Consider the following 23,646-nt stretch of genomic DNA (forward strand, 5'->3'; position numbering starts at 1 on the left):
TAATGGCAGAACTACCTTCTCAATGTTTACCACAACAAAACCCAGTTGCTCAACTTTTACAGTGATATTAATTTCTCGACTGTGACTCCCCAAGAACTTGCTGCAAGAGCAATACTGAGCATCACAAACGACGATTCTCTAAATATTAACAACAAACTTCTTGATCTTATACAGGGTGAAAAAGTGACCTTCAAGAGTGTAGATGCAGTAGTCAGTGACGATCCTAATGATCAACTAACGTACCCACAGGAGTTTTTACACACCCTCACACCAACTGGCATGCCTCCCCATATCCTTCATCTGAAGGTGGGAGCTGTAGTTATGCTCATCCGAAATATTATACCATCAAAAGCGTCTTTGCAATGAAACAAGACTCATCGTTACCCGAATACATACAATTATTATTGAGTGCAAACTGATCGCTATCCAAAATTCTGAAACAATCTTCATTCCCTGAATCTCTCTCCTTCCTGCCAACACCAATCTCCCTTTTACATTTAAACGCACACAATTACCACTCAGACTCGCCTTCTCCATGACTATCAACAAGTCCCAAGGACAAACGTTTGCAAAGATTTGCGTTAATCTACAACAACCAGTCTTCAGCCATGGTTAGTTGTACGTGGCATTTTCTAGGGTTATATCTTTCGACTCATTATCTGTCGTCTCCACCAAAACACCTATTCACAACTACATCTTTCAAGAAGTATTTATTTCTTCTTGATTTCTGAATTTCTTTCTCACCGTTTTCCATTCCTATTCTTACACCGCCATATGCTACGGCGGGCGTCAGCTAGTGTTGTAAATAATGCCAAATAAAAAGATAATTGATAAATTACATACTTATGAATAACTTGGTCATGAGTTAGTTTTGATCCAGATGAAACCTAACTTGTAAACAATTTTTTTTTAAAGTAGCATGGATATGTTACTCACATCAATAAACTGTGAATAAAGATTACAAGATACTGAATGATCTGAAACGTATCAACTGTTGACGTTCAAATGGAGACTCGAGCAAAGCAGGCATTTTTGAAGAGCAAAACGTTGCTCGCCTGGAACAACTTCACTGTTTGTATATTTTATGTAAAATCATTTGACTTAAAATTCCTTACTTACTTAAAAGAATGTAGTTAAAAATAAATCCCTACTGGAGAAAAATAATGAAAACAAAATATTGTTTTTATATGTTTAAAAATCTTCATGCAAATTGACTTACACGGTTATATCTATGAACCTTACCTCTTTCAAAATCTTATGAAACACTTCTGTTGAAAATAACCCTTTGTAATATCCAGGATTGTGTCTTGTGATTAAAGCTGGTTTCTTTTCCCAAACATCACTTTAAAAAAATAAATACATATTCTACATAAAGGTACTTTTACAGACAGAAAAATCCAAAGAGACAATTACATTTAAACCATATAAACACTTTCGAAAGCATTTGAGTCCTTGTAGAAATGTCTACTTACCTAAAGAAGTATAACTAATGAAAAATTCCAAAAGTTATTACATTATACTTTGAATATTTTGTATATAGATCATTTCTTTCTTGTTATAAATATGAACAGTACAATTTAAGTATTTTAGAGCTATTTCATGTGTGAATGTCTTCATTCTAAAAATGGCATTAAAAAAAAAAATTAAAATGTTTAGGCAAATTTCAGTTAACTTACCTGAAAAATATGCTTGGCGAAACTGGCAAAATTAACCACTCAAAGAGTTTATCAGCCCTCGCACGGCTGTCTGCTATCTTTCCAATTCCTTCAAGTATTGACTCCAATGATGGTCCCACAAAAGGCCTTTGGCAACTTGCCAAATTCTTTAAATAAATAATTGAGAGAAAAGTTCCTTAGATTTCAGAGGTAAATGTGAAATGGTTCAAATGAGAATTTATAAAAAGCTTTCATACACATTCCATAATGACAGAGGACTATTCCTTCAAAGGTTTATTGGGTCACTGTAATCTTTAATACAGGGTACATTTTAATTTATTTAATTGCATTTGCTAATCAACAAGCAACATATCGCCACTTTCTAGTAAATGATTAGAGTTTAATAACCTTACCTTGAAACTTTTTCTAAACAAATTTGAAAACAGAGTTCACAACATTGTCCACCATCAGGAGATATATTAAGTTTCATTCAAATGCTGACGATGCTAAGCTATATTAATCAATAAAACTGATTAATAATTGTTTAGTACATCAGTTATAACACTGCACACTAATATACTCTATATATTACTGATGAATGTCCAGGAGGTGATGGATAATAACTAGGACACCAGAACTGTGACTGTATCTGACTTTGTTATAACTAACCATGGATACCCCTGAGACTATACTCCAGGACTTCTTCAGACTCAAATTTGTTTTCCTCTCTGCAATTATAATGTTAAAGGACTTATACTGATATGATTTGATTATGTTAATAAATGTGTAATAGCTGTTTTTCCTGTAAGAATTTAGTTTATACATAAACCAGCATACTTCATTTCTCCATGAGAATGCTGTCAGCTCTGTGGCAAAACGGGGGATGCTGTGCATTAGAATGTCCCACTTGCTAGAGCACTATTAATGACAAATATACACAAATATAGTGTCAGATAATTTTGTTTTTTGTACAAAGTCACCAAATTTCAAATCAAATCCATCGTTGCATTTTTGAGCTTTGTAGAGTATTAAGTTATTCTACTGTGTTTTTTTACCCCTAAATACTGATATATTAAAATGTCAGTAGAGCCCCATCCTACCAAGTTAAAATAAACATCATCTGCCCTGTGTGTTTTTAACATGGTGCAATTTCATTGATAATAATCTGGAAATATCCATGAAATATCCATATTAATAGCAGCTGGAATTGTTGCAGAACTTCAGCTATAAGTAATTTCAAGAAAACAAATGAATAAATAAATAATTATTAGCTCAGTAAATGTTTACTGCTGCCATAATGACCTATTCAACATAATGTCCGGTAGCCTCAGATTAGCGGTACCATGAAAGTGATACACTTTTTTTAATATAAAATTCTGTACTGTCAAGCTCCTCATCCTAGCATGGAAAATTAGCTCAGCAACCACCCACAGGATCCTCATGTAAGCCACATGTTCTCACAATATACAGTGCATCCGGAAAGTAATCACAGCGCATCACTTTTTCCACATTTTGTTATGTTACAGCCTTCTAATTCTATTTGTTAAACATAAACAAATTTAGAAATTGATGCCTGCAACACACTCCAAAAGTTGGGACCAAGGCACGTTTACCACTGGGTCACATCCCCTTTTCTTTTATTTACACGTCTTAAATCGTTTGGGAACTGAAGAATCTGATTGTTGCAGTTTATCAAGAGGAATTTTTGCCCGTTCTTACTGTATACAAGACTTGAGATGTTCAACAGTCTTTGGTCTTTCAATACATCTCAGATGAGCTTGGGACCAGAGAATGCGCCAATGTTTCTGCACAAAATTGAAGTATGGCTTCCTCTTTGCATAATACAGTTTCAGGGAGCATTTCCTGATACAGCGGCGGAATGTGTTAAGCAACAATAATTTCCCAAAAAACTCCCAAGCACATGTGCCTATGTCCAACACAGTAGAATGATGGTTTCTAATGCAATACTGCCTAGGGGCTCAAAGGTCACACACATTGAGCAGTGATTTCTGCCCTTGGCCTTTAGGCACAGAGATTTCTCTTGACTCCCTGAATCTATTTACAATGTTATTAATAGAGATGTCAGGCAAAAATATTTTTTGTCATATCTCATATACAAAGCAAACTTGCCAGTTTCGAGATTTTAAATCAGTGTAGCAAATTACGGAAACTGACCTAGCCAGGGGGCTTTTTATCCTCCAGGGTGCTCTTCAGTGTGTTTCCTTCAATTCTTGACAATATTCACCATTGAGGTCATTGTTTCCCATCCTTATTGAGATCAGCCTTGGCAGTGTCCAACTTACCCTAATCAAATGGATTACTGGAAACTCTTTTGAGGTCATCACTACGACAGGATCCTAAGATTACTATCATGACAGGTAGGAGTGGACAGTATGACCAGAAATATTCATCACAATATACAAGAAAGCAATAATATGAACTGTATATTGTGGTGTTATGGGTCCACAGCTCTTCCAGCAAAGGCCGTTTTGTTTTAAATAAATAATCACCGCGCTCGCGGCTTAGCGAGGGGGGCGTGGTAACTGTAGTGAGCCGCAGGGCGATCTGCGGTGTGGGCGTTTCTCACCTAAGTACACAGGTGAGAGACTGCCCACATCCGTGATCGTTCCTGTGGCTAATGGGCTGCAGCTGCCATGTCCCCTCCGCATATACATGTGGTGTGAAAAACTATTTGCCCCCTTCCTGATTTCTTATTCTTTTGCATGTTTGTCACACAAAATGGTTAAATGTGTTTGATGATCAGAAACATTAGTCAAATATAACACAAGTAAACACAAAATGCAGTTTGTAAATGGTGGTTTTTATTATTTAGGGAGAAAAAAAAATCCAAACCTACATGGCCCTGTGTGAAAAAGTAATTGCCCCCTGAACCTAATAACTGGTTGGGCCACCCTTAGCAGCAATAACTGCAATCAAGCGTTTGCGATAACTTGCAATGAGTCTTTTATAGCGCTCTGGAGGAATTTTGGCCCACTCATCTTTGCAAAATTGTTGTAATTCAGCTTTATTTGAGGGTTTTCTAGCATGAACCGCCTTTTTAAGGTCATGCCATAGCATCTCAATTGGATTCAGGTCAGGACTTTGACTAGGCCACTCCAAAGTCTTCATTTTGTTTTTCTTCAGCCATTCAGAGGTGGATTTGCTGGTGTGTTTTGGGTCATTGTCCTGTTGCAGCACCCAAGATCACTTCAGCTTGAGTTGATGAACAGATGGCCGGACATTCTCCTTCAGGATTTTTTGGTAGACAGTAGAATTCATGGTTCCATCTATCACAGCAAGCCTTCCAGGTCCTGAAGCAGCAAAACAACCCCAGACCATCACACTACCACCACCATATTTTACTGTTGGTATGATGTTCTTTTTCTGAAATGCTGTGTTCCTTTAACGCCAGATGTAATGGGACATTTGCCTTCCAAAAAGTTCAACTTTTGACTCATCAGTCCACAAGGTATTTTCCCAAAAGTCTTGGCAATCATTGAGATGTTTCTTAGCAAAATTGAGACGAGCCCTAATGTTCTTTTTGCTTAACAGTGGTTTGCGTCTTGGAAATCTGCCATGCAGGCCGTTTTTGCCCAGTCTCTTTCTTATGGTGGAGTCGTGAACACTGACCTTAATTGAGGCAAGTGAGGCCTGCAGTTCTTTAGACGTTGTCCTGGGGTCTTTTGTGACCTCTCGGATGAGTCGTCTCTGCGCTCTTGGGGTAATTTTGGTCGGCCGGCCACTCCTGGGAAGGTTCACCACTGTTCCATGTTTTTGCCATTTGTGGATAATGGCTCTCACTGTGGTTCGCTGGAGTCCCAAAGCTTTAGAAATGGCTTTATAACCTTTACCAGACTGATAGATCTCAATTACTTCTGTTCTCATTTGTTCCTGAATTTATTTGGATCTTGGCATGATGTCTAGCTTTTGAGGTGCTTTTGGTCTACTTCTCTGTGTCAGGCAGCTCCTATTTAAGTGATTTCTTGATTGAAACAGGTGTGGCAGTAATCAGGCCTGGGGGTGGCTACGGAAATTGAACTCAGGTGTGATACACCACAGTTAGGTTATTTTTTTAACAAGGGGGCAATTACTTTTTCACACAGGGCCATGTAGGTTTGGATTTTTTTTCTCCCTAAATAATAAAAACCATCATTTAAAAACTGCATTTTGTGTTTACTTGTGTTATATTTGACTAATGGTTAAATGTGTTTGATGATCAGAAACATTTTGTGTGACAAACATGCAAAAGAATAAGAAATCAGGAAGGGGGCAAATAGTTTTTCACACCACTGTATATAGAAGCGCGAGCAGGTTAAAGGAAAAAAAAAAAAAAAGAGGTAGAAGAGAAAAGGAAAGAGAGTGCGGGAGAGCGAGCAAGCGAGTGCAGGCTCGTGCAGCAGCTGTACAGGTAGCTTGGGTATTAGGCCGACACCCGAGGAGTAGTGGTAGTGGTCGCTCCCGCAGCGTTGATTTTGAAGGACGGGAGTGACTGGAAGATGGATGACTTTCCGCATAAGGCCGCGGACGGCAGCGGGAGTTAAGACTTGAGGTGTGTATTCCCCAGCGTGGGCGCCCCGGTCGCTGAGGAACCCAAGTCGCTGTCTGGAAGAGCCTACCGGAGCCAGGGGTCGGTGAGGCAATCCAAACAGCTGAAGCAGGCAGAGAGATGGTCAGCTGCATGTAGGGCGACTCTCCGGTAGAACAGCCCACATGGGTGTAGCAGGGGAGCCGCTAGGCTAAACGGAAGACATCGGGCTTTTTGATTTTAACATATTGCTTCCTGTGCTATTTTACCTCGTGGTTTTTAGAAGAGTTTTTTCTATTGGTTTTAACCTCCACGTTTCACGTTTCATTTTATTGGATTATTTATTTATTTAAAGAAGACTTTGAATGAACGGCACAGCACTTTATTATGAACACTGTTTTGTTCTATTTTAATAAAAGCACTTTTGCACTTATACACCATCCCCTTGCTCATTGTTATTACCTCACTGTCTAGCTCATCGGTGACATTACCGACGGTGTTGGGTTCAAGGGCTCCCTAACAGTCGATGGGAGCATGGAGCAGAACCCGCATCGTCACATTTGGTGGCAGAGGTGGGATGACCTGGCAGTGAGGACAGAAGAGGAGACAGAGCAGCAAGCAGGATTGATGTCAGACTTTTCAAGGACCCACGTACCCGAGCCTGATGAGGACATTTTTAAAGGACAGAGCTTTTTATGGACATTTATTTATTGTTTGTTTTTATTTGTCTTTTAAAGTTCTTATTCTTTTAATGTCCTGTTTTAATGAAGGGGGGCTTGGGTTGGTTTTATTGTTTTAGTGCTTTTATTGTTTTAGTGCAGTGTAGAGTGGCCGAGCTGTGGATCTGGTCTCCAGTTGCATTGGGGTGGTAGTGGCGTGCAACTGGAGTCTTATGGAGGGTGGAATGTGGTGTTATGGGTCCACAGCTCTTCCAACAAAGACCGTTTTGTTTTAAATAAGTAATCGCCGCGCTCGCGGCTTAGCGAGGGGGCGTGGTGACTGTAGCAAGCCGCATGGCGATCTGCGGTGTGGGCTTTTCTCACCTAAGTGCACAGGTGAGACTGCCCACATCCCTGATCGTTCCTGTGGCTAATGGGCTGCAGCTGCCATGTCCTCTCCGCATATATAGAGAAGCGCGAGCAGGTTAAAGGAGAGAGAAGTAAAAGGGAAAGAAACGGAGACGGCAGGAAGTAGCAGGAGGAGAAAGTTGGTGCGGGAGAGCGAGCGAGTGTAGGCTCGTGGGCAGCTGTACAGGTAGCTTGGGTGTATGGCCGACACCCGAGGAGTAGCAGCAGTGGTCGCTCTCGCAGAGTATTCTGAAGGGCAAGAGTGACTGGAAGGAGGATGACTCTCCGCATAAGGCCGCGGGAGTTGGGGCTTGGGGTGTGTATTCCCCAGCGTGTGCGCTCTGGTCGCTGTAGAACACAAGTCGCTGTCTGGAGGAGCCTACCGGAGCCAGAGGTCGGTGAGGCGAGCCAAACAGCTGAAGCAGGACAGTGTAGAGAAGGTCAGCTGCATTAAGAGCGTCTCGCCTGTTGCAGAGCCTGCATGGGAGAAGCAGGTGAGACGCTGACGCTAACAGAGAAGAAGCACCGGGGATTGTCATCTGTTTTTAAAGACTGCTTCCTGTTGACGTTTTAACGTTAAAGGATTGTTGTTTTTGTGTATTTTAAACCTCCACTTCACAACTGTTTTAAGGATTATTTATTTAAAGATTTATTGAATGCACTACTGCACTTTATTAGAATATGGACTGTTTTGATTGTCTTTTAGTAACAGCACTTTGCACTTTTAAACCATCCCCTTGCTCATTGTTATTGCCTCACTGTCTAGCTCATCGGTGACATTACCGACGGTGTTGGGTTCAAGGGCTCCCTAACAGCCGATGGGAGCATGGAGCAGAACTCGCATCGTCACATATATATCATATTATAATCTTTTTAAACAGAATATATATGCACTTTTAAAAACAGAATCCAGTTTAAGTTCTTCTGTTGACCCTATTTCATAGGGTAACAGTGGGTAGTTCTAGTGTGATGTTTGTTTTCATAAGAACCATTTTAAATCAACCAGATAATCAAAACATACCTTTATTGTGCAAAAGAGAAAGCATCTTTAAAATGTGTACTGTACAAACTATAGAATAAAAATGAAATAAGACAATAAAAAGTAAGTACTAAAAGAACTATTCTTCCCAAACACTTTGTCTTCCAATTAAACAAAAACATGCAAGACTAACTAGACCTTAATATTGCCTTTTAAAACAAAGAAAAACCAAGGAAAACACATATTGACCAAATACTGCTTTAGCAGAACATATTAAAACAAGTCCTAAAATCCCACCCACTAAAGGAAGCTTTCACACTTGTCACACTACTGAAATTAAAGTTATCTCAAAAGCACACTTTTCAATTTTCAAAATCCTCTTTCTACAGAAATCAATGCTGGAGGACATTTTTTTTTTTTTTTTTAAAGATGAATATAATTATTTCGAAGAAACAAAACATCTTCCATTCCATTTCTTTCTACCTTTGAATATTTATAGCATTTTAACATATATGGATCAAAATATGGTAAAACAATACTTATTGTCACCTACTTATAATTTACTTATACATAAAATCTGCTTCTATTTTGTTAAAAATAAAAATGTAATACGAACATTTCTAACAGTCAACAGATTTCTACTGGTATACAGTCCACCACTAATGACAAGCATCAACAACTTTCTAGTTACAGCTCCATGCAGCTGTCTTCACTACCGAGGTCTTGAACATAATCCTCAGTGTCATGGTGACACAGCAAACAACAACTTAATCTATCAGAAGCTAATACAATATTGAAAATCAAAAGTTAATTTGGATCACAGATGCAAAAGCGCTTATTTAAAACAGCGCAAGATAAAAAAGCAAAATGTCAAAAAATATATACTTTGTCAAAATTATAAGATACACAATGCAAAAGAGAATATAAACAAAGCACCTGCTTTACTCCATAAACTTCTTTATTGATAATATTAGTTTAGATATGAGTCAGAGTTTAGGATCTACTTAAGCTAATTGCACTAATTCTTTAATTTCACACAAAAAATGTTGAGAAAAAGAAAATAATACTGAAAAAAGGGACAGAACATTAAACTCTATATTTACCTTTTTAAAGGGTGATCTTTCATTTCTCTTCCCCTGTATGCTTTTCTGTGGTTTTAAAATCTTCTCTCTGTTGGTTAACCAGTTTGCCTCATGATTTTTTGTGGCAAGGTTCAAACTTTCATGATCTGGAACTTCCTCCTTAGGACTTTGACTTCTGCTGCGCTGTATGAAAGTTTGCACATCTTCGTGAAAAGTGACTTTTTTTTTTATTCTAATCCGTTTGCGCTTCTGGACTGGGCTGCAGTCTGCAGATTTGTTTTCTTCAATACATTCTTCCTGAAAATAAGAAACCATTTTGCAATGACAACACACAAACCGTACACAGAATGGTGGTAAATGAAGTAGCAATCTATTGTGTTTGCCAAACACTTCGATGGAAAGTTAAGGGCTTTTAAGGACAAATGTTTAGCACATTAATGATTTAAATTTTTAGTATTTGTAACCTGCCTTGCACAACACTGCTTAAAATCTAGCAACAGTCATATGAGGCATATGTTTAAATAGGTTATGGTGTTTATACTATACCATGCCCCATTTTTCAAGAACAGTTTAACATTTACTGCCTTGGACACATACTAATCATTTACTGAATAATACAGATGATGATCAAAAGTAGCACTTTCATGTCGACAATGTCCCATACTTATGGATAAATGATATTTATCATATTACAACCAACAACAATAAATACGATAAACATACTCGCCATAGTGGATATGCCTGAGCAATTTACTGAAATCTGCCCTCTTCTTTGTAGATTTGTTTGAGAAATTATAAAACCCTGCTGAAGAATGCAATTTAAAGCAGTATTTCCCACTTTACACTTTTGACCTGCATTTCCATCATTAAGTTTAAACTAAAACTACCATAGAAATCATTGAAGGTGTTTATATCTATTTCATTTAATAAATATGACAATGCAGAGTAAAGGAAAATCCATATTTTTCTCCAGCCCTAATTACAGAGTTGGTGGCGCAACTAAATATGCCTCTGCATAAATCATCAACTACAATGGTAATACTTGCATTGGTGTACAAAGTTACAAGCTGAAGAAATGGCAGCTGGAAATAATCTATACAAAAAGCATGCAGATATTCTTATTAACTTAAAGATAATGCAGTTTTAATTTAAAATTTTATTAAAACTGTAAAATTATGTTCTCTGTAATCCAGACATACCCTTACACTCAACACCTATTTCATGTATGCACTTTTGCGTACAAAGATAGTTAATGTAAACTATCCCTGTATATCTATTTTTATTTATTTATTTTTTTACACTCAAAACAATGTTGTTGCATCTGGATGTCCCAGAAATTTAAACCAAACACACACATCTGTATAGTGCTGGGTGTATGACCAAAATCCTATATCACGCTATTTTTCAAAATTATACCGGTTTCACGGTAATGGACGGTATTTTTTTTCCCCATGCATGAGTGGATGTTAACCACATTTTCCACTGCAGTTACTGGCTAAGAATAACCTATTCCACTGTCATGAGAATTGTACCTTGTACAAAAAAACATTTTTGATGTGCACAACCGTATTAATACAGGTTCGCACGGCCCCATAAAGTGATCAAGTTTTCAAGGGGATGGCACTAATGAAGAGAAGGAATCACATTGCATGACAGATGCAGTCAAAATAAAGAGCCTTTTTATTGAACAAAGTTTGCAAACATCTTAAACTAAAATGTTGACAACATATTTTCAACCATCCAAAGAGGCATTTAGACTTAGTAAAATATCCAGAGATGCTTGTCAAAAGTTGTATTGCACTGAACATGTCTTAGAAAAGGAATAAATAGTAAATATTTTTTGTAAACCAACTATACTTTATTAATGTTAAAAATCTCTGTCCACTGACACGTTAAAGTGTCTTTTAAACAAATTTACCATCATTAAACTGGATATTTAAACTAGTGCTGGGCGGTATACCGGTTCATACCGAAAACCATTTTAAAATTTTTTCTCTTATACCGCAACACTGGTTTAAATTGCCTAAATGACGTTCGGAACGTGGCGCAGCGGGAAACTGTTCAAGTGGGGACTTTTTTCACTGCTACACCGCTACACACAGATTTGTTGCACTAGGGCTCTTTTTCACTGCTACACCACCAAATAGTGGGCGGTAGCATAGGTATGCCGTGCGGTGAAAATGGACAGAGAGACGAAAAAAAACAGTCACGTCTGTCGCCTGGAGATGCTTTAGTTTTAAAAGGTCAGATGTGTAAATACTGTTTCTATACTACTGGATAATACTGCAAGCCAAGTTGTACTTGTTTTATTTGTTTTCAATACAGTGTAATGTACCTGGGTACTGTGTAATAGTGTGACAACATTTTGACTTTATTCTCGACATTTCCACTTTAATCTTGACGCTTATGACGAGAATATATTCTTTTGACTTTATTCTCGTAATTTGTCATTAAAGTAGAACATCGTAAACTAAACTTCATCATAAAATGAATATTTAATGTACTAAATTTTCTCAAACCCCGTCATAAGTTATATAGCACATTAAATGCTTTGTGTTAAGTGACTCGTTCAGAGATGGGCGCAACTCTGAATGGATGGCATAATTAAACATGTATAACAAAGATATTTTTAAAGTTCTGAAAACTCCATGGGCTAAGTTTATAACTAGTTTTAATTTTACAAAGACGTTTATCGTGTGGTGATTGGTTATGTGGTAAAAGGAAGGATAGGAACTGGGGTTTTGGTAGCCTACGTCAGATAGAGACAGCATGCATGCAATAAAGATAGCCCACTCAGAAGAACATGAATTGAATTCTGTGTTCGTGTCTCCGACCAGCAGATCACAAACCCAACATTTACACAATATTTAAGTTAAACCTGTGCAATAGCTATTCATACATCCAGTTTTTTTGGAGCCTCGTCACACCTGCCATAAAGTTCTCTACACTGAACATACACCTGGGGACCCCTTACTGCGAGGGAGCAGCACTACCGCCTCACTACCGTGCATGTGTAATACCTGCTTTAATGCATTTCATCATGAAAATGATATCAAGTATTTATCTTAGCATTCTAAATTTTTAGAAAGCAGGAATATCATGAAGTGAATGGATTCTGTATGGTGATCTCTGTCTTCTCTTAGTGCGGAGGAAGTCAGTTTAAGAAGCGTAGTGATTAACCACTGGGTCGGGGAACGTAACACAAAGTATTTAATGTGCTGTATTAATTTATGACGGGGAAAATTAAGTAATTGATTAAACATTGATTTTAGGAAGAAGTTTAGTTTACGACATTCTACTTTAATTATGAAGTAAACTATGAGAATAAAGTGGAAATGTCGACTTTAATCTCGACATAAACGGCGAGAATAAAGTGGAAATGTTGACTTTGTTCTCGACATATAGTTTGTTTTTTTCTTCCCAGTATAGCTTAGCTTGAAGCAAGGTCCATATTAATGCAGTTTGCCTAAATGATGGTTCATTTGGTAAAGATGTCATCACCAATTTGCACTTGTTGTATTTTATTTTAATTTGGTGAATACTGTGTAATGCACCTGGGCTTGAAGTCTTGAAGTAATAGTGCAACTATCAGTAATAATACTATTATTTATTTTATTGTTATTATTTATTAGTTTAAATATTATGCAGTTTAATGATGATAAAGTTGTTTAAAAAGTCACTTTAATGTGTCAGTGGACAGAGATTGTTAACATTAACAGAAAGTGTAGTTGGTTTACAAAAAATATTTACTATTTATTCCTTTTCTAAGACATATTCGGTGCAATACAATTTTTGACAAGCACTTCTGGATATTTTACTAAGTCTAAATGCCTCTTTGTATGGTTGAAAATATGTTGTCAAAATCATAGTTTGTTTTTGCAAAATTTGTTCAATAAAAAGGTTCTATATTTTGACTGCATCTGTCATGCAATGTGATACCTTCTCCATTAGTGCCACCCCCTTGAAAACTATCACTTTATGGGGCAATGCAAAACTGTATTAATACTTGTGTGCACATTAAAATGTTTTTTTTTTGTACAATGTACAATACTCTTGACAGTGGAATAGATTATTCTTAGCCAGTAATTGCAGTGGAAAATGTGGTTAACATCCATTCATGCATGGGGAAAAAAATACCGTTGAATACCGTGAAACCGGGATAATTTAGAAAAATACCGTGATATAGAATTTTGGTCATACCGCCCACCCCTAATTTAAACTAATAAATAATAACAATATAATATATAATAGTGCAACTTCCAGTAATAATACTATTACTTCCAAGACTTCAAAGCCCAGGTGCATTACACAGTATTCACCAAATTAAAATAAAATAAAATAAAACGAGTGCAACTTGGTGATATCTTTACCTAACTGAACCATCATTAAGGAAAACTGAATTAATATGGATCCGGCAGCGATCGCCACACAGAACACATTCACGTCATGATATTCCTGCTCTCTGAAAATGTAGAATGCCAAGATAAATTTTCATGATGAAGGGGTGGTTCGGAGACACGAACACAGAATTCAACGGATGTTCTTCTGAGTGGGCTTTCTTTATTGCATGCGTGCGGTCTCTGTCTGACGTACCAAACCTGCAGTTCCTATCTTTCCTTTTTCTTTCTCCACATATACAAACACCACACGATAAACCTCTTTGTGAAATTAAACCTAGTTATAAACTTAGACCACGGAGTGTTCAGAACTTTAAAAAAAATATTTGTTATACATGTTTAATTATGCCATGCATTCAGGGTTGCGTCCATCCCAGCAAGCATTGTGCGCGAGGCAAGAGCAAATCCTGAATGTGGTGCCAGCACATCGCAGGGTGAATACGAGTAATACATACACTAGCAGGGTCAATATAGCCTAACAAAACCCCACATCCTACATCACTTTGAAAAAAAAAAACTGAAGCACGCCGAGTAAACCCACCAGAAAAACATGCAAATTCAAGGCAAGAACATCCGGGACCCCCTTGTGGCGACGCAGCAGTGCACCCTCAATGCCACCATGCCCCCACATGATAAATACATGCTTAAATGCATTTCATCATGAAAATATTAAGTATTTATCTTAGCATTCTAAATGTTCAGGGAGCAGGAATATCATGAAATTAATGTATTCTGTGTGGTGATTGCTGCCTGCTCCTCCTCTTAGTGCAAGCGGAAGTCAGTTTAAGAAGCACGTAGCGATTAATATGGCTCGGGGAACACTTAACACAAAGCATTTAATGAGCTACATAACTTATGACGGGGTTTGAGAAAATCTAGTAAATTAAATATTCATTTTAAGATGAAGTTTAGTTTACGATGTTCTACTTTAATGACAAATTACGAGAATAAAGTCAATATGTTGACTTTAATCTCGACATAAACGTCGAGAATAGAGTATAAATGTCAAGAATATACTCAACATGTCGACTTTATCCTCGTCATAAGCATCGAGATTAAAGTGGAAATGTCAAGAATAAATTCAACATGTCGTCACACTATTACACAGTACCCAGGTACATTACACAGTATTGAAAAAAAATAAAACAAATACAACCTGGCTTGCAGTATTATCCAGTAGTATAGAAACAGTATTCACACATTTGAACATAATGGTCCACATCCGACCTTTTAAAACCAAAGTATCTACAGACAACAGACACGGTTCTTTTTTTTTCGGCAAAAATTCTTCTGTGTCATCATGTTCAACTTTATCGTCTGCTACAGCTCAGAATGTTCTCTGTCCATTTTCACAGTTCAATACCTCCACTAACGCATGTACTCCGTTGCATTCGTGTTTAGCGGTGCAGCAGTGAAAAAGGTCCCCCCCTTAAATAGTTTCCCGCTACGCCACGTTCCGAACGTTGTTTAAGCTATTTAAACCGGTGTTGCAGTATAAGAAAAATCCATATCATAACAAAAATAAAAAACGTTTTTTGGTATGAACCGGTATATCGCCCAGCACTACATCAGTGGTTTTCATTTCTATGGAATATTTTTCACTAATATTGATTAATTTTACAGCTAAATTTTCAATGGATCTCAACTAATCTACTTTTGGTTTACACAGGGTCAGTATAGTGGTACAATTAGTTTAGGCTACCTTTTTTAAAAATTGTCAAATGAACAGCTTAGTAAGAAAACTATTCCCTTGCAATCAAATGTTAAGAAAGCTTAAAAAAAAAAAGAGTACCCAACACAAATACATTATTGCATTTACATGTTTAATATAAATAACAGTTGTAAATTGTCTTATTGTCTTTTTCTTTCAAATGTTATTCGTTACAGAATAAGACATTTCTATGACTAATGATGGGTCAGGGAAGAAAAGGTTGTTCTAAAAGATGGATGGCAAACATGAAAATGTTTATTTTTGGGATTCTCCTGCAGCTGTTGTATATTTAATTATAAGACATCAAGCTACAGGTAAAATAAATGTGCATGACAATACCATATATAAAAATACAATTAACAGCCATACTCCACATTTAAAGCAATTAAAACTGACAAATTTCAAGCAGTACTTTTTTGGTGATCAATTATTTTCAGTACATTATTTTGGCTCTTCTTTGATGAAATAAACATCTACACTGGAATGGTCATGGTCGTGACCTTGTTGATTTGTTTGTAAAGTGACAGATCATTTTACAAATGGAATTGAAAAATCATCAGAATCCTTAAACAACATTACTGCATTTTTTGGTCAGTGAAAGGTATTAAGCTGTTCATATATGTAACACTACTGAGAATTCAAAATAAAAAGCTTTACATTTTTATAAATTCAACATACATAAAAAAATATGCAAATTAGAATTGTTCCACTGTAACTGCAACACTGAATATACTTATGTTGTTTGTTTCAGTATATTTTCTGAAAAATTCAATACTGCAGCAAAGTGTTGAAAATAGTTTTGTTAAACATTAATTACTCAAAACTACAGTGTGCTCATTTTACTAATCATCATATACATAAGCATTCCAGGATACTGTTTCAGGTTTTAAAAATTCATACATAAATACCCATCCTAAAAACCCTTCAAGAGAAAATCCTTTTCAGAAAAATTCTACTTGAATGTTTTGCTGTGCTAAGCCTCATGCTCACTTCACTGAGGACATAAAAGTAACACGGAATCAGGGTTTTTATTTCATTGTTTCATCCATCCATCCTCTTCCGCTTATCCGAGGTCGGGTCGCGGGGGCAGCAGCTTGAGCAGAGATGCCCAGACTTCCCTCTCCCTGGCCACTTCTTCTAGCTCTTTCAGGAGAATCCAGAGGCGTTCCCAGGCCAGCCGGGAGACATAGTCCATCCAGCATATCCTGGGTCTTCCCTGGGGCTTCCTCCCGGTTGGACGTGCCTGGAACACCTCACCAGGGAGGCGTCCAGGAGGCATCCTGATCAGATGCGCGAGCCACCTCATCAGACTCCTTTCGATGCGGAGGAGCAGCGGCTCTACTCTGAGCCCCTCCCGGATGACTGAGTTTCTCACCTTATCTTTAAGGGAAAGCTCAGACACCCTGCGGAGGAAACTCATTTCAGCCGCTTGTATTCGCGATCTCGTTCTTTCGGTCACTACCCATAGCTCATGACCATAGGTGAGGGTAGGAACATAGATCGACTGGTAAATTGAGAGCTTTGCCTTACGGCTCAGCTCCTTTTTCACCACGACAGACCGATGCAGAGCCCTAATCACTGCGGACGCTGCACCGATCTGATAATCGATCTCACGCTTCATTCTTCCCTCACTCGTAAACAAGATCCCGAGATACTTGAACTCCTCCACTTAGGCAGGATCTCAGGATCTCGCTCCCAACCCTGAGAGGGAACTCCACCCTTTTCCGGCTGAGGACCATGGTCTCGGATTTGGAGGTGTTGATTCCCATCCCAGCCGCTTCACACTCAGCTGCGAACCGATCCAGAGAGAGCTGAAGATCACGGCCTGATGAAGCAAACAGGACAACATCATCTGCAAAAAGCAGTGACTCAATCCTGAGTCCACAATCCGGACCCCCTCAACACCCTGGCTGCGCCTAGAAATTCTGTCAATAGAAGTTATAACAGAATCGGTGACAAACGGAAGCCCTGGCGGAGTCCAACTCTCACTGGAAACGGGTTAGACTTACTGCCGGCAATGCGGAACAAGCTCCGACACCGGTTGTACAGGGACTGAACAGCCCTTATCAGGGGTCCGGTACCCCATACTCCCGGAGTACCCCCCACAGGATTCCCCAAGAGACACGGTCGAACGCCTTTTCCAAGTCCACAAAACATATGTAGACTGGTTGGGCAAACTCCCATGCACCCTCCAAGACCCTGCTAAGGGTGTAGAGCTGGTCCACTGTTCCACGACCAGGACGAAAACCACACTGTTCCTCCTGAATCCGAGGTTCGACTATCCGACGGACCCTCCTCTCCAGGACCCCCGCATAGACTTTTCCAGGGAGGCTGAGGAGTGTGATCCCTCTGTAGTTGGAACACACCCTCCGGTCCCCCTTCTTAAAGAGGGAGACCACCACCCCAGTCTGCCAATCCAGAGGCATTGTCCCTGATGTCCATGCAATGTTGCAAAGGCGTGTCAACCAGGACAGTCCTACAACATCCAGAGCCTTGAGGAACTCCGGGTGTATCTCATCCACCCCTGGGGCCCTGCCACCAAGGAGTTTTTTGACCACCTCGGTGACCTCAGTCCCAGAGATGGGGGAGCCCACCTCCGAGTCCCCAGGCTCTGCTTCCTCATTGGAAGACATGTTAGCAGAATTGAGGAGGTCTTCGAAGTACTCCCCCCACCGACCCACAACGTCCCGAGTCGAGGTCAGCAGCGCACTATCCCCACCATATACAGTGTTGACACTGCACTGCTTCCCCTTCCTGAGACACCGGACGGTGGACCAGAATCTCCTCAAAGCCATCCCAAAGTCGTTCTCCATGGCCTCCCCAAACTCCTCCCATGCCCGAGTTTTTGCCTCAGCAACCACCGAAGTCGCATTCCACTTGGTCTGCCGGTACCTATCAGCTGCCTCCAGAGTCCCACAGGACAAAAAGGTCCGGTAGGACTCCTTCTTCAGCTTGACAGCATCCCTCACCGCCGGTGTCCACCAACGGGTTCGGGGATTGTCGCCACGACAGGCACTGACCACCTTACGGTCACAGCTCTGGTCAGCCGCCTCAACAATAGAGGAATGGAACATGGCCCATTCGGGCTCAATGTCTCCCACCTCCTCGGGACGTGGTCGAAGTTCTGCCGGAGGTGGGAGTTGAAGCTACTTCTGACAGGGGACTCTGCCATACGTTCCCAGCAGACCCTCACAACTTGATTGGGCCTACCACGCCTGACCGGCATCCTCCCCCACCATCGAAGCCAACTCACCACCAGGTGGTGATCAGTTGACAGCTCTGCCCCTCTCTTCACCCGAGTGTCCAAGACATGTGGCCGCAAGTCCGACGACACGACCACAAAGTCGATCATCGAACTGAGGCCTAGGGTGACCTGGTGCCAAGTGCACATATGAAAACCCCTATGCTTGAACATGGTGTTTGTTATAGATAATCCGTGATGAGCACAGAAGTCCAAAAACAAAACACCACTCGGGTTCAGATCAGGGGGGCCATTCCTCCCAATCACGTCCTTCCAGGTCTCACTGTCATTGCCCACGTGAGCATTGAAGTCTCTCAGCAGTACGAGAGAGTCCCCAGAAGGTATGCCCTCTAGCACCGATCCAGAATTGTGAAGAATTGTGCTTTAATATCTTCTAATTAGAGATGTTTAAGGATTAAACAATTTTAATACAGCAAAAAAAATAAATAAATAAAAAAAAGATGTTTGGTTATTAGCCTGAAAATGTTCAAAGTTCTTTCTTGTTAATATAATAAAAACTTTGAATTCTCGGGAGGTTTAAGGTGATTATTTTCAAAGTCTAAACTGCAAATTATTAGTATGGTTGTTATGCTTACCATCTGTCATCTAAACCTCTGTAATCAATTAAATAATTGGTTTCCATTATCAGTCCTAGGGACCCTCTGTGGTTACAGGTTTTTGTTCCAACCAAATTCCCAATAAGTGATAATAATTGATGTATTTTTTCTCTTCTCATATTGTGCACTCATAAAAGCACAAGTAAGCCAATCGATTCACTAGCGAATCAGAAATCCAAGAATGGCAATCAGTTTCTGTTCTGTCCGATATCTGGATGGATGACATATCATGGAGGGTGGGTGCGTCTGGGGAAATGTCATTTAATTACATAAGCATATCTATAGTAAAGCGGTCTCGTTTTGTGGAGACGCGATTCCGTTGCCTTTGCTGACACCTACTGCTGGCAGAGTTGAGCACAGCAAGTTCAGTTTACAGGTTGTGGTGTTCGTGTGCCAGCCACTGAGTCTAGGAAGCCGCTGGGTTAGAGTCTGTGACCGTTATGTGATCTATATTACTGGCACAGTGGATTAGAGCAAGTGTAGCTCACAGGTTGTGTTGTTTGGGCGCCACGTACGGACTCTGGGAAGCCCCTGCGTTTTGGGAAGCCGCTGTGTCTGACTCTGGGGCGGGCGCCACGGCGCATTACGTTGTGTTATGTGGGCACCACCTACTGACTCTGGGAAGCCGCCGCATTTTGGGAAGTCACTGAGTTTGACTCTGGGGCAGGCGCCAAACTGAATGACCGTTATGTGATCTACATTACTGGCACAGTGGATTAGAGCAATTCTACTTTACAGGTGGCAGGCTCGTTGCAGTGCGGCAGTGTGTGTGACATCCGGTTTACAACCTTCTCGTTTCTGTGTTTTCTGTGGCTGTGTCATTAGCTATGGGCGGGCTCGTTGCAGTGCGCATGCGCTTCGATGCGCCCATCCGGTTGGCAACCTTCGGTTAGTAATATGGATGGCAGTATCATTTTTACATTGTAAAACATTTAGAAATATTTATATTTTTGCTGTAATTTTAAATTCTTAACTTTTTCTTTGTCATTTTCCTATTATGTTCCCCTTATTCTATGTAGTCGGCTCCCTTCGTTGTATCCTAATAGTGACAATAAAAACAACTGAACTGGGAACCACTGAATTAGATGGATCACCAATGCCAAATCAGATTTTAAATCTGGTTCATGCTGTTTTGTTTCATGTTCATTTTCTATGCATATAGTAAGATTGAAACCTTTCTGGTAGAAGACCGACCATCGGTATGAATTCAATACATCTCGATGATGATAAAACGAATGGGATACACCTGAGCCAAATCTCAAGTGTCACAGTAAAGGGTCTACATACTTAGATAAATACATAATGATAGATGAACCATTGTATTGATCCATCTTTATGTATCTGTTATATATATGTAATTCAAAGTTGATTGACTCGTTCACTCACACAATCAACAAAAATAGTATTTCTGTTTAGTAGAAGAAAAAATTTGGCAGGATGTTACATCTAATGCAATATAGATGTGCTAAGAAAGCACAGTTAAATAAATCAATATTTTAGGGGTAACCTACAATGCAAAAACAAAATATGCCAAAATCTCAAAAATGCTTAGATGGATTTGAATGAAACTTGGTGAAATAAGTAAAAAAAAAAAATTATATATTTATTAGTATTTAACTTACATGCTGTGTGTTGAGAGTGTGCTTTATGCAAATGAAGGATACAGCAGAACTAACTAACTTGCCATGCAAATAAATGGCACCACTATCCAAAAGGGTTGACACTTAAAGATGGGGCAATGTCCTAGACAGGAAAAAAACAGATTTGATCACATTCTGAAAATGGAAAGAGAAAGCTCAGGGACGCTCAAGGAAGATTCAAAGCTCAATGGTTATCAAGCTCCATTTTCTGCCATTGACTACTTGCTGTCTTAGGCCAGGTTTATACTTCACGCGACGCATACTCATGTGGACACAACTGCTACACAAGTGGTGTACTGTTTATACTTGTATGTGTGCTTTACGTAAATCTGGAAGACTCCACCAGATGGGAATGCGAGATATCACGGTGAGAAAACAATGTTCGGTTTTGCTGTGTTGTGAACTGCCCGAAACATCCATTAAATTCCCAGGAAATCTTGCCGCAATGTAGTATGTAATAAATATACTTTAACGCATTTCATTATGAAAGTGATAAAGTGTAAATTTAAGGATTCTAAATGTGCAGGGAGCTGGAATATCACACATTTAATGTGTTCTGTGTGGCAATTGCTGCCTGCCACTGCTGTCAATTCAGGAGGAAACCCCAGAAGCACGTACTGATTAACAACTAGGTCTTCTTTAAGATGACATTTGCGACGGTCTACTTTAATGACAAAATAAACTATGACAGAGTGGAAATTGAGATTAAAGCTGAAAATTCCACTTTAATTAGAAAGCAGACTTTTTCACTGTGTCCCAAATACGTCACTGTACATTCTGCTGCTCTCATGAAGGTACAAAAAAAGACTGCAAAGAAAATGGTATATGAGACCTTTAAAATGTATTGCGTCATTACAATGGGGATTATGCAATGCTTTACCACACTGATCGTGTATGATCTGAAAAGCGGCTTGCTGTCACATGTTGATAGTAAACAAAAACCCCCGACATCATGTTCCAACTTGAATACACTGAGCCCCCCCCGATTTTTTGCTGGTTGTGCAACTCCCACACGCGTTGCATTAATTTCCGAGGACGTGATGAGAGGACGCATCATATCAACACTGGGAATGCGTGGCAGCCATGATGCATGTACGTATGCGTTCTGAGTGTGAAGTATAAACTGGCCATAATATGCCTATCAGCCCTTATCTTGGCTATCCATTCTGCTTCATCAACCTCTAGCCCCCAGTTGTAGTACTAAAAACCAACACTCATTCCCACTCCAGCTCTTCAATTACGGTGCTGCAAAAACTGGTCTGAAGATAGTGGCTCTTGAATTTCTAATGTGGAAGCCAAAGAAATTGTATTGTAATGCTCGAAGCAACTGCTCCATGCTCCTCATTCTTCACATTAATACATCAGTGTAACAAATATGGTACTAGCACTTGTGTATAGTACCAAGTGCATTTCAAGCACTGCTGGGCATATACATTCACATGTGTGCACTTTTAACACTAGAATTACCAAAGCCTACGAAAAAACTCGTAGATCCATCCCACCTTAAATCGCTTAGCACCTCTCCATCAGCGTCTTTTGTCCTGTAAATGTGTCGATAAGCAGTAAGCAGCCTATCACATCCCCCCACCACCGCACAGTTTTCTCAGCTCAAGTCTGTTTACCTGCGTGTCAGTTGCTTAGAGTTGTATAGAGTGAGAGGTCAAGCAAAATGACACCTTTTGTAAATACTATATGGTTATTTGGAACACATGCATTTCATGTGTGTCTACAACAATCTATATAAACACATTGTTAAAACAGAAATGTTTTTCATGTTTTACTAATTGACAAAATGTAGACATGACGTGTTTAATGTGTGAAGCCTGAAGTCCAAATATCAAATAAACACTTTTCACAAAATGTACAAATATAACAGAACAAGTGCGCTTCTATTCAAAAAAATTTTGAGCAACAGGTCCAGCATTTTCAACAAATTTTGTCACCAACATTACAGAAAAATCGAGGCTGCAGTGAGAATTTTGCAGGATGCTAGGAACAGTCTCCCAGTAGCCGCTGAAAGCCCAGAAGTGTTTTCCAGAACATTTGAAAGTCTAAGACCCAGTTTGCCATCTGCTTACCCTGCCGTCCATGTATGAAAGCACAGCCGGACCTGCAGAGCAGCAGTTTGCTTCAGAGTTAGAAGTCATTCACCAGCGATCTCACATTTCCAGTCCTGCCATGGACCCTACTTCAGAACCCATTGTGCGCCCCCATTTCATGGATAGGAGAGCAATAGCACCACCATCCACCACAACCAGGAGTCAGCCTAACAGAACAAATCATTCACCCATTCTGGAGAATGGCAGGCCCAGCCACCTGCCCCAGGAAAATAACGACAACATTATTTTACAGGAAGGCCCAAACAGCTACTGCCACCATCATGGACAGCACCCTGCAACATCATGCTGCACAAATGCAAAGCTAGCCACATTTGATGGCAAAGAAGACTGGGTGATATATTTGTTTCCTTTTGAGAGGGCAGCATGTAGGCATGCATGGATTGGGGCTGAATGAGTGGATCGGCTGTATGAAAGACTCAGAGGGCCAGCTATTCGTTATGTGTGTTCACTCCCTAAATACATTCAAGAAGACTATGCCCTTCTGGTGGAGCAGCTGACCCGGCAGTTTGGACAGGTGGACCCCGCCACCACCATTCGCCGACGACTTGGTGAGCTTCGCCAACAAAAGGAGTCTGGGATGGTTTGCAGAGGACATGTGTCATCTAATGACAT

General features: G+C 39.7%; 2 protein-coding genes across 3 annotated transcripts in view; both read right to left on the reverse strand.

Annotated features, from left to right (window-relative positions):
- The window catches only part of LOC127527298 (uncharacterized), a 214,429-nt gene that overhangs the window by 107,034 nt on the left and 83,749 nt on the right, over nucleotides 1-23,646 (reverse strand). The window lies entirely within an intron of this gene.
- The window catches only part of riox1 (ribosomal oxygenase 1), an 81,236-nt gene that overhangs the window by 50,958 nt on the left and 6,632 nt on the right, over nucleotides 1-23,646 (reverse strand). Inside the window, exons 2-4 of the mRNA XM_028797258.2 lie at nucleotides 9,330-9,605; nucleotides 1,677-1,822; nucleotides 1,243-1,342 (exon numbers count right to left, since the gene is read on the reverse strand). Of these exons, the coding sequence (XP_028653091.2) occupies nucleotides 1,243-1,342; nucleotides 1,677-1,822; nucleotides 9,330-9,605 (522 nt within the window). The remainder of the gene's footprint in view (nucleotides 1-1,242; nucleotides 1,343-1,676; nucleotides 1,823-9,329; nucleotides 9,606-23,646) is intronic.

This window comes from Erpetoichthys calabaricus, chromosome 3 (genome assembly GCF_900747795.2).
Source record: "Erpetoichthys calabaricus chromosome 3, fErpCal1.3, whole genome shotgun sequence".
Lineage (NCBI taxonomy): Eukaryota > Metazoa > Chordata > Cladistia > Polypteriformes > Polypteridae > Erpetoichthys > Erpetoichthys calabaricus.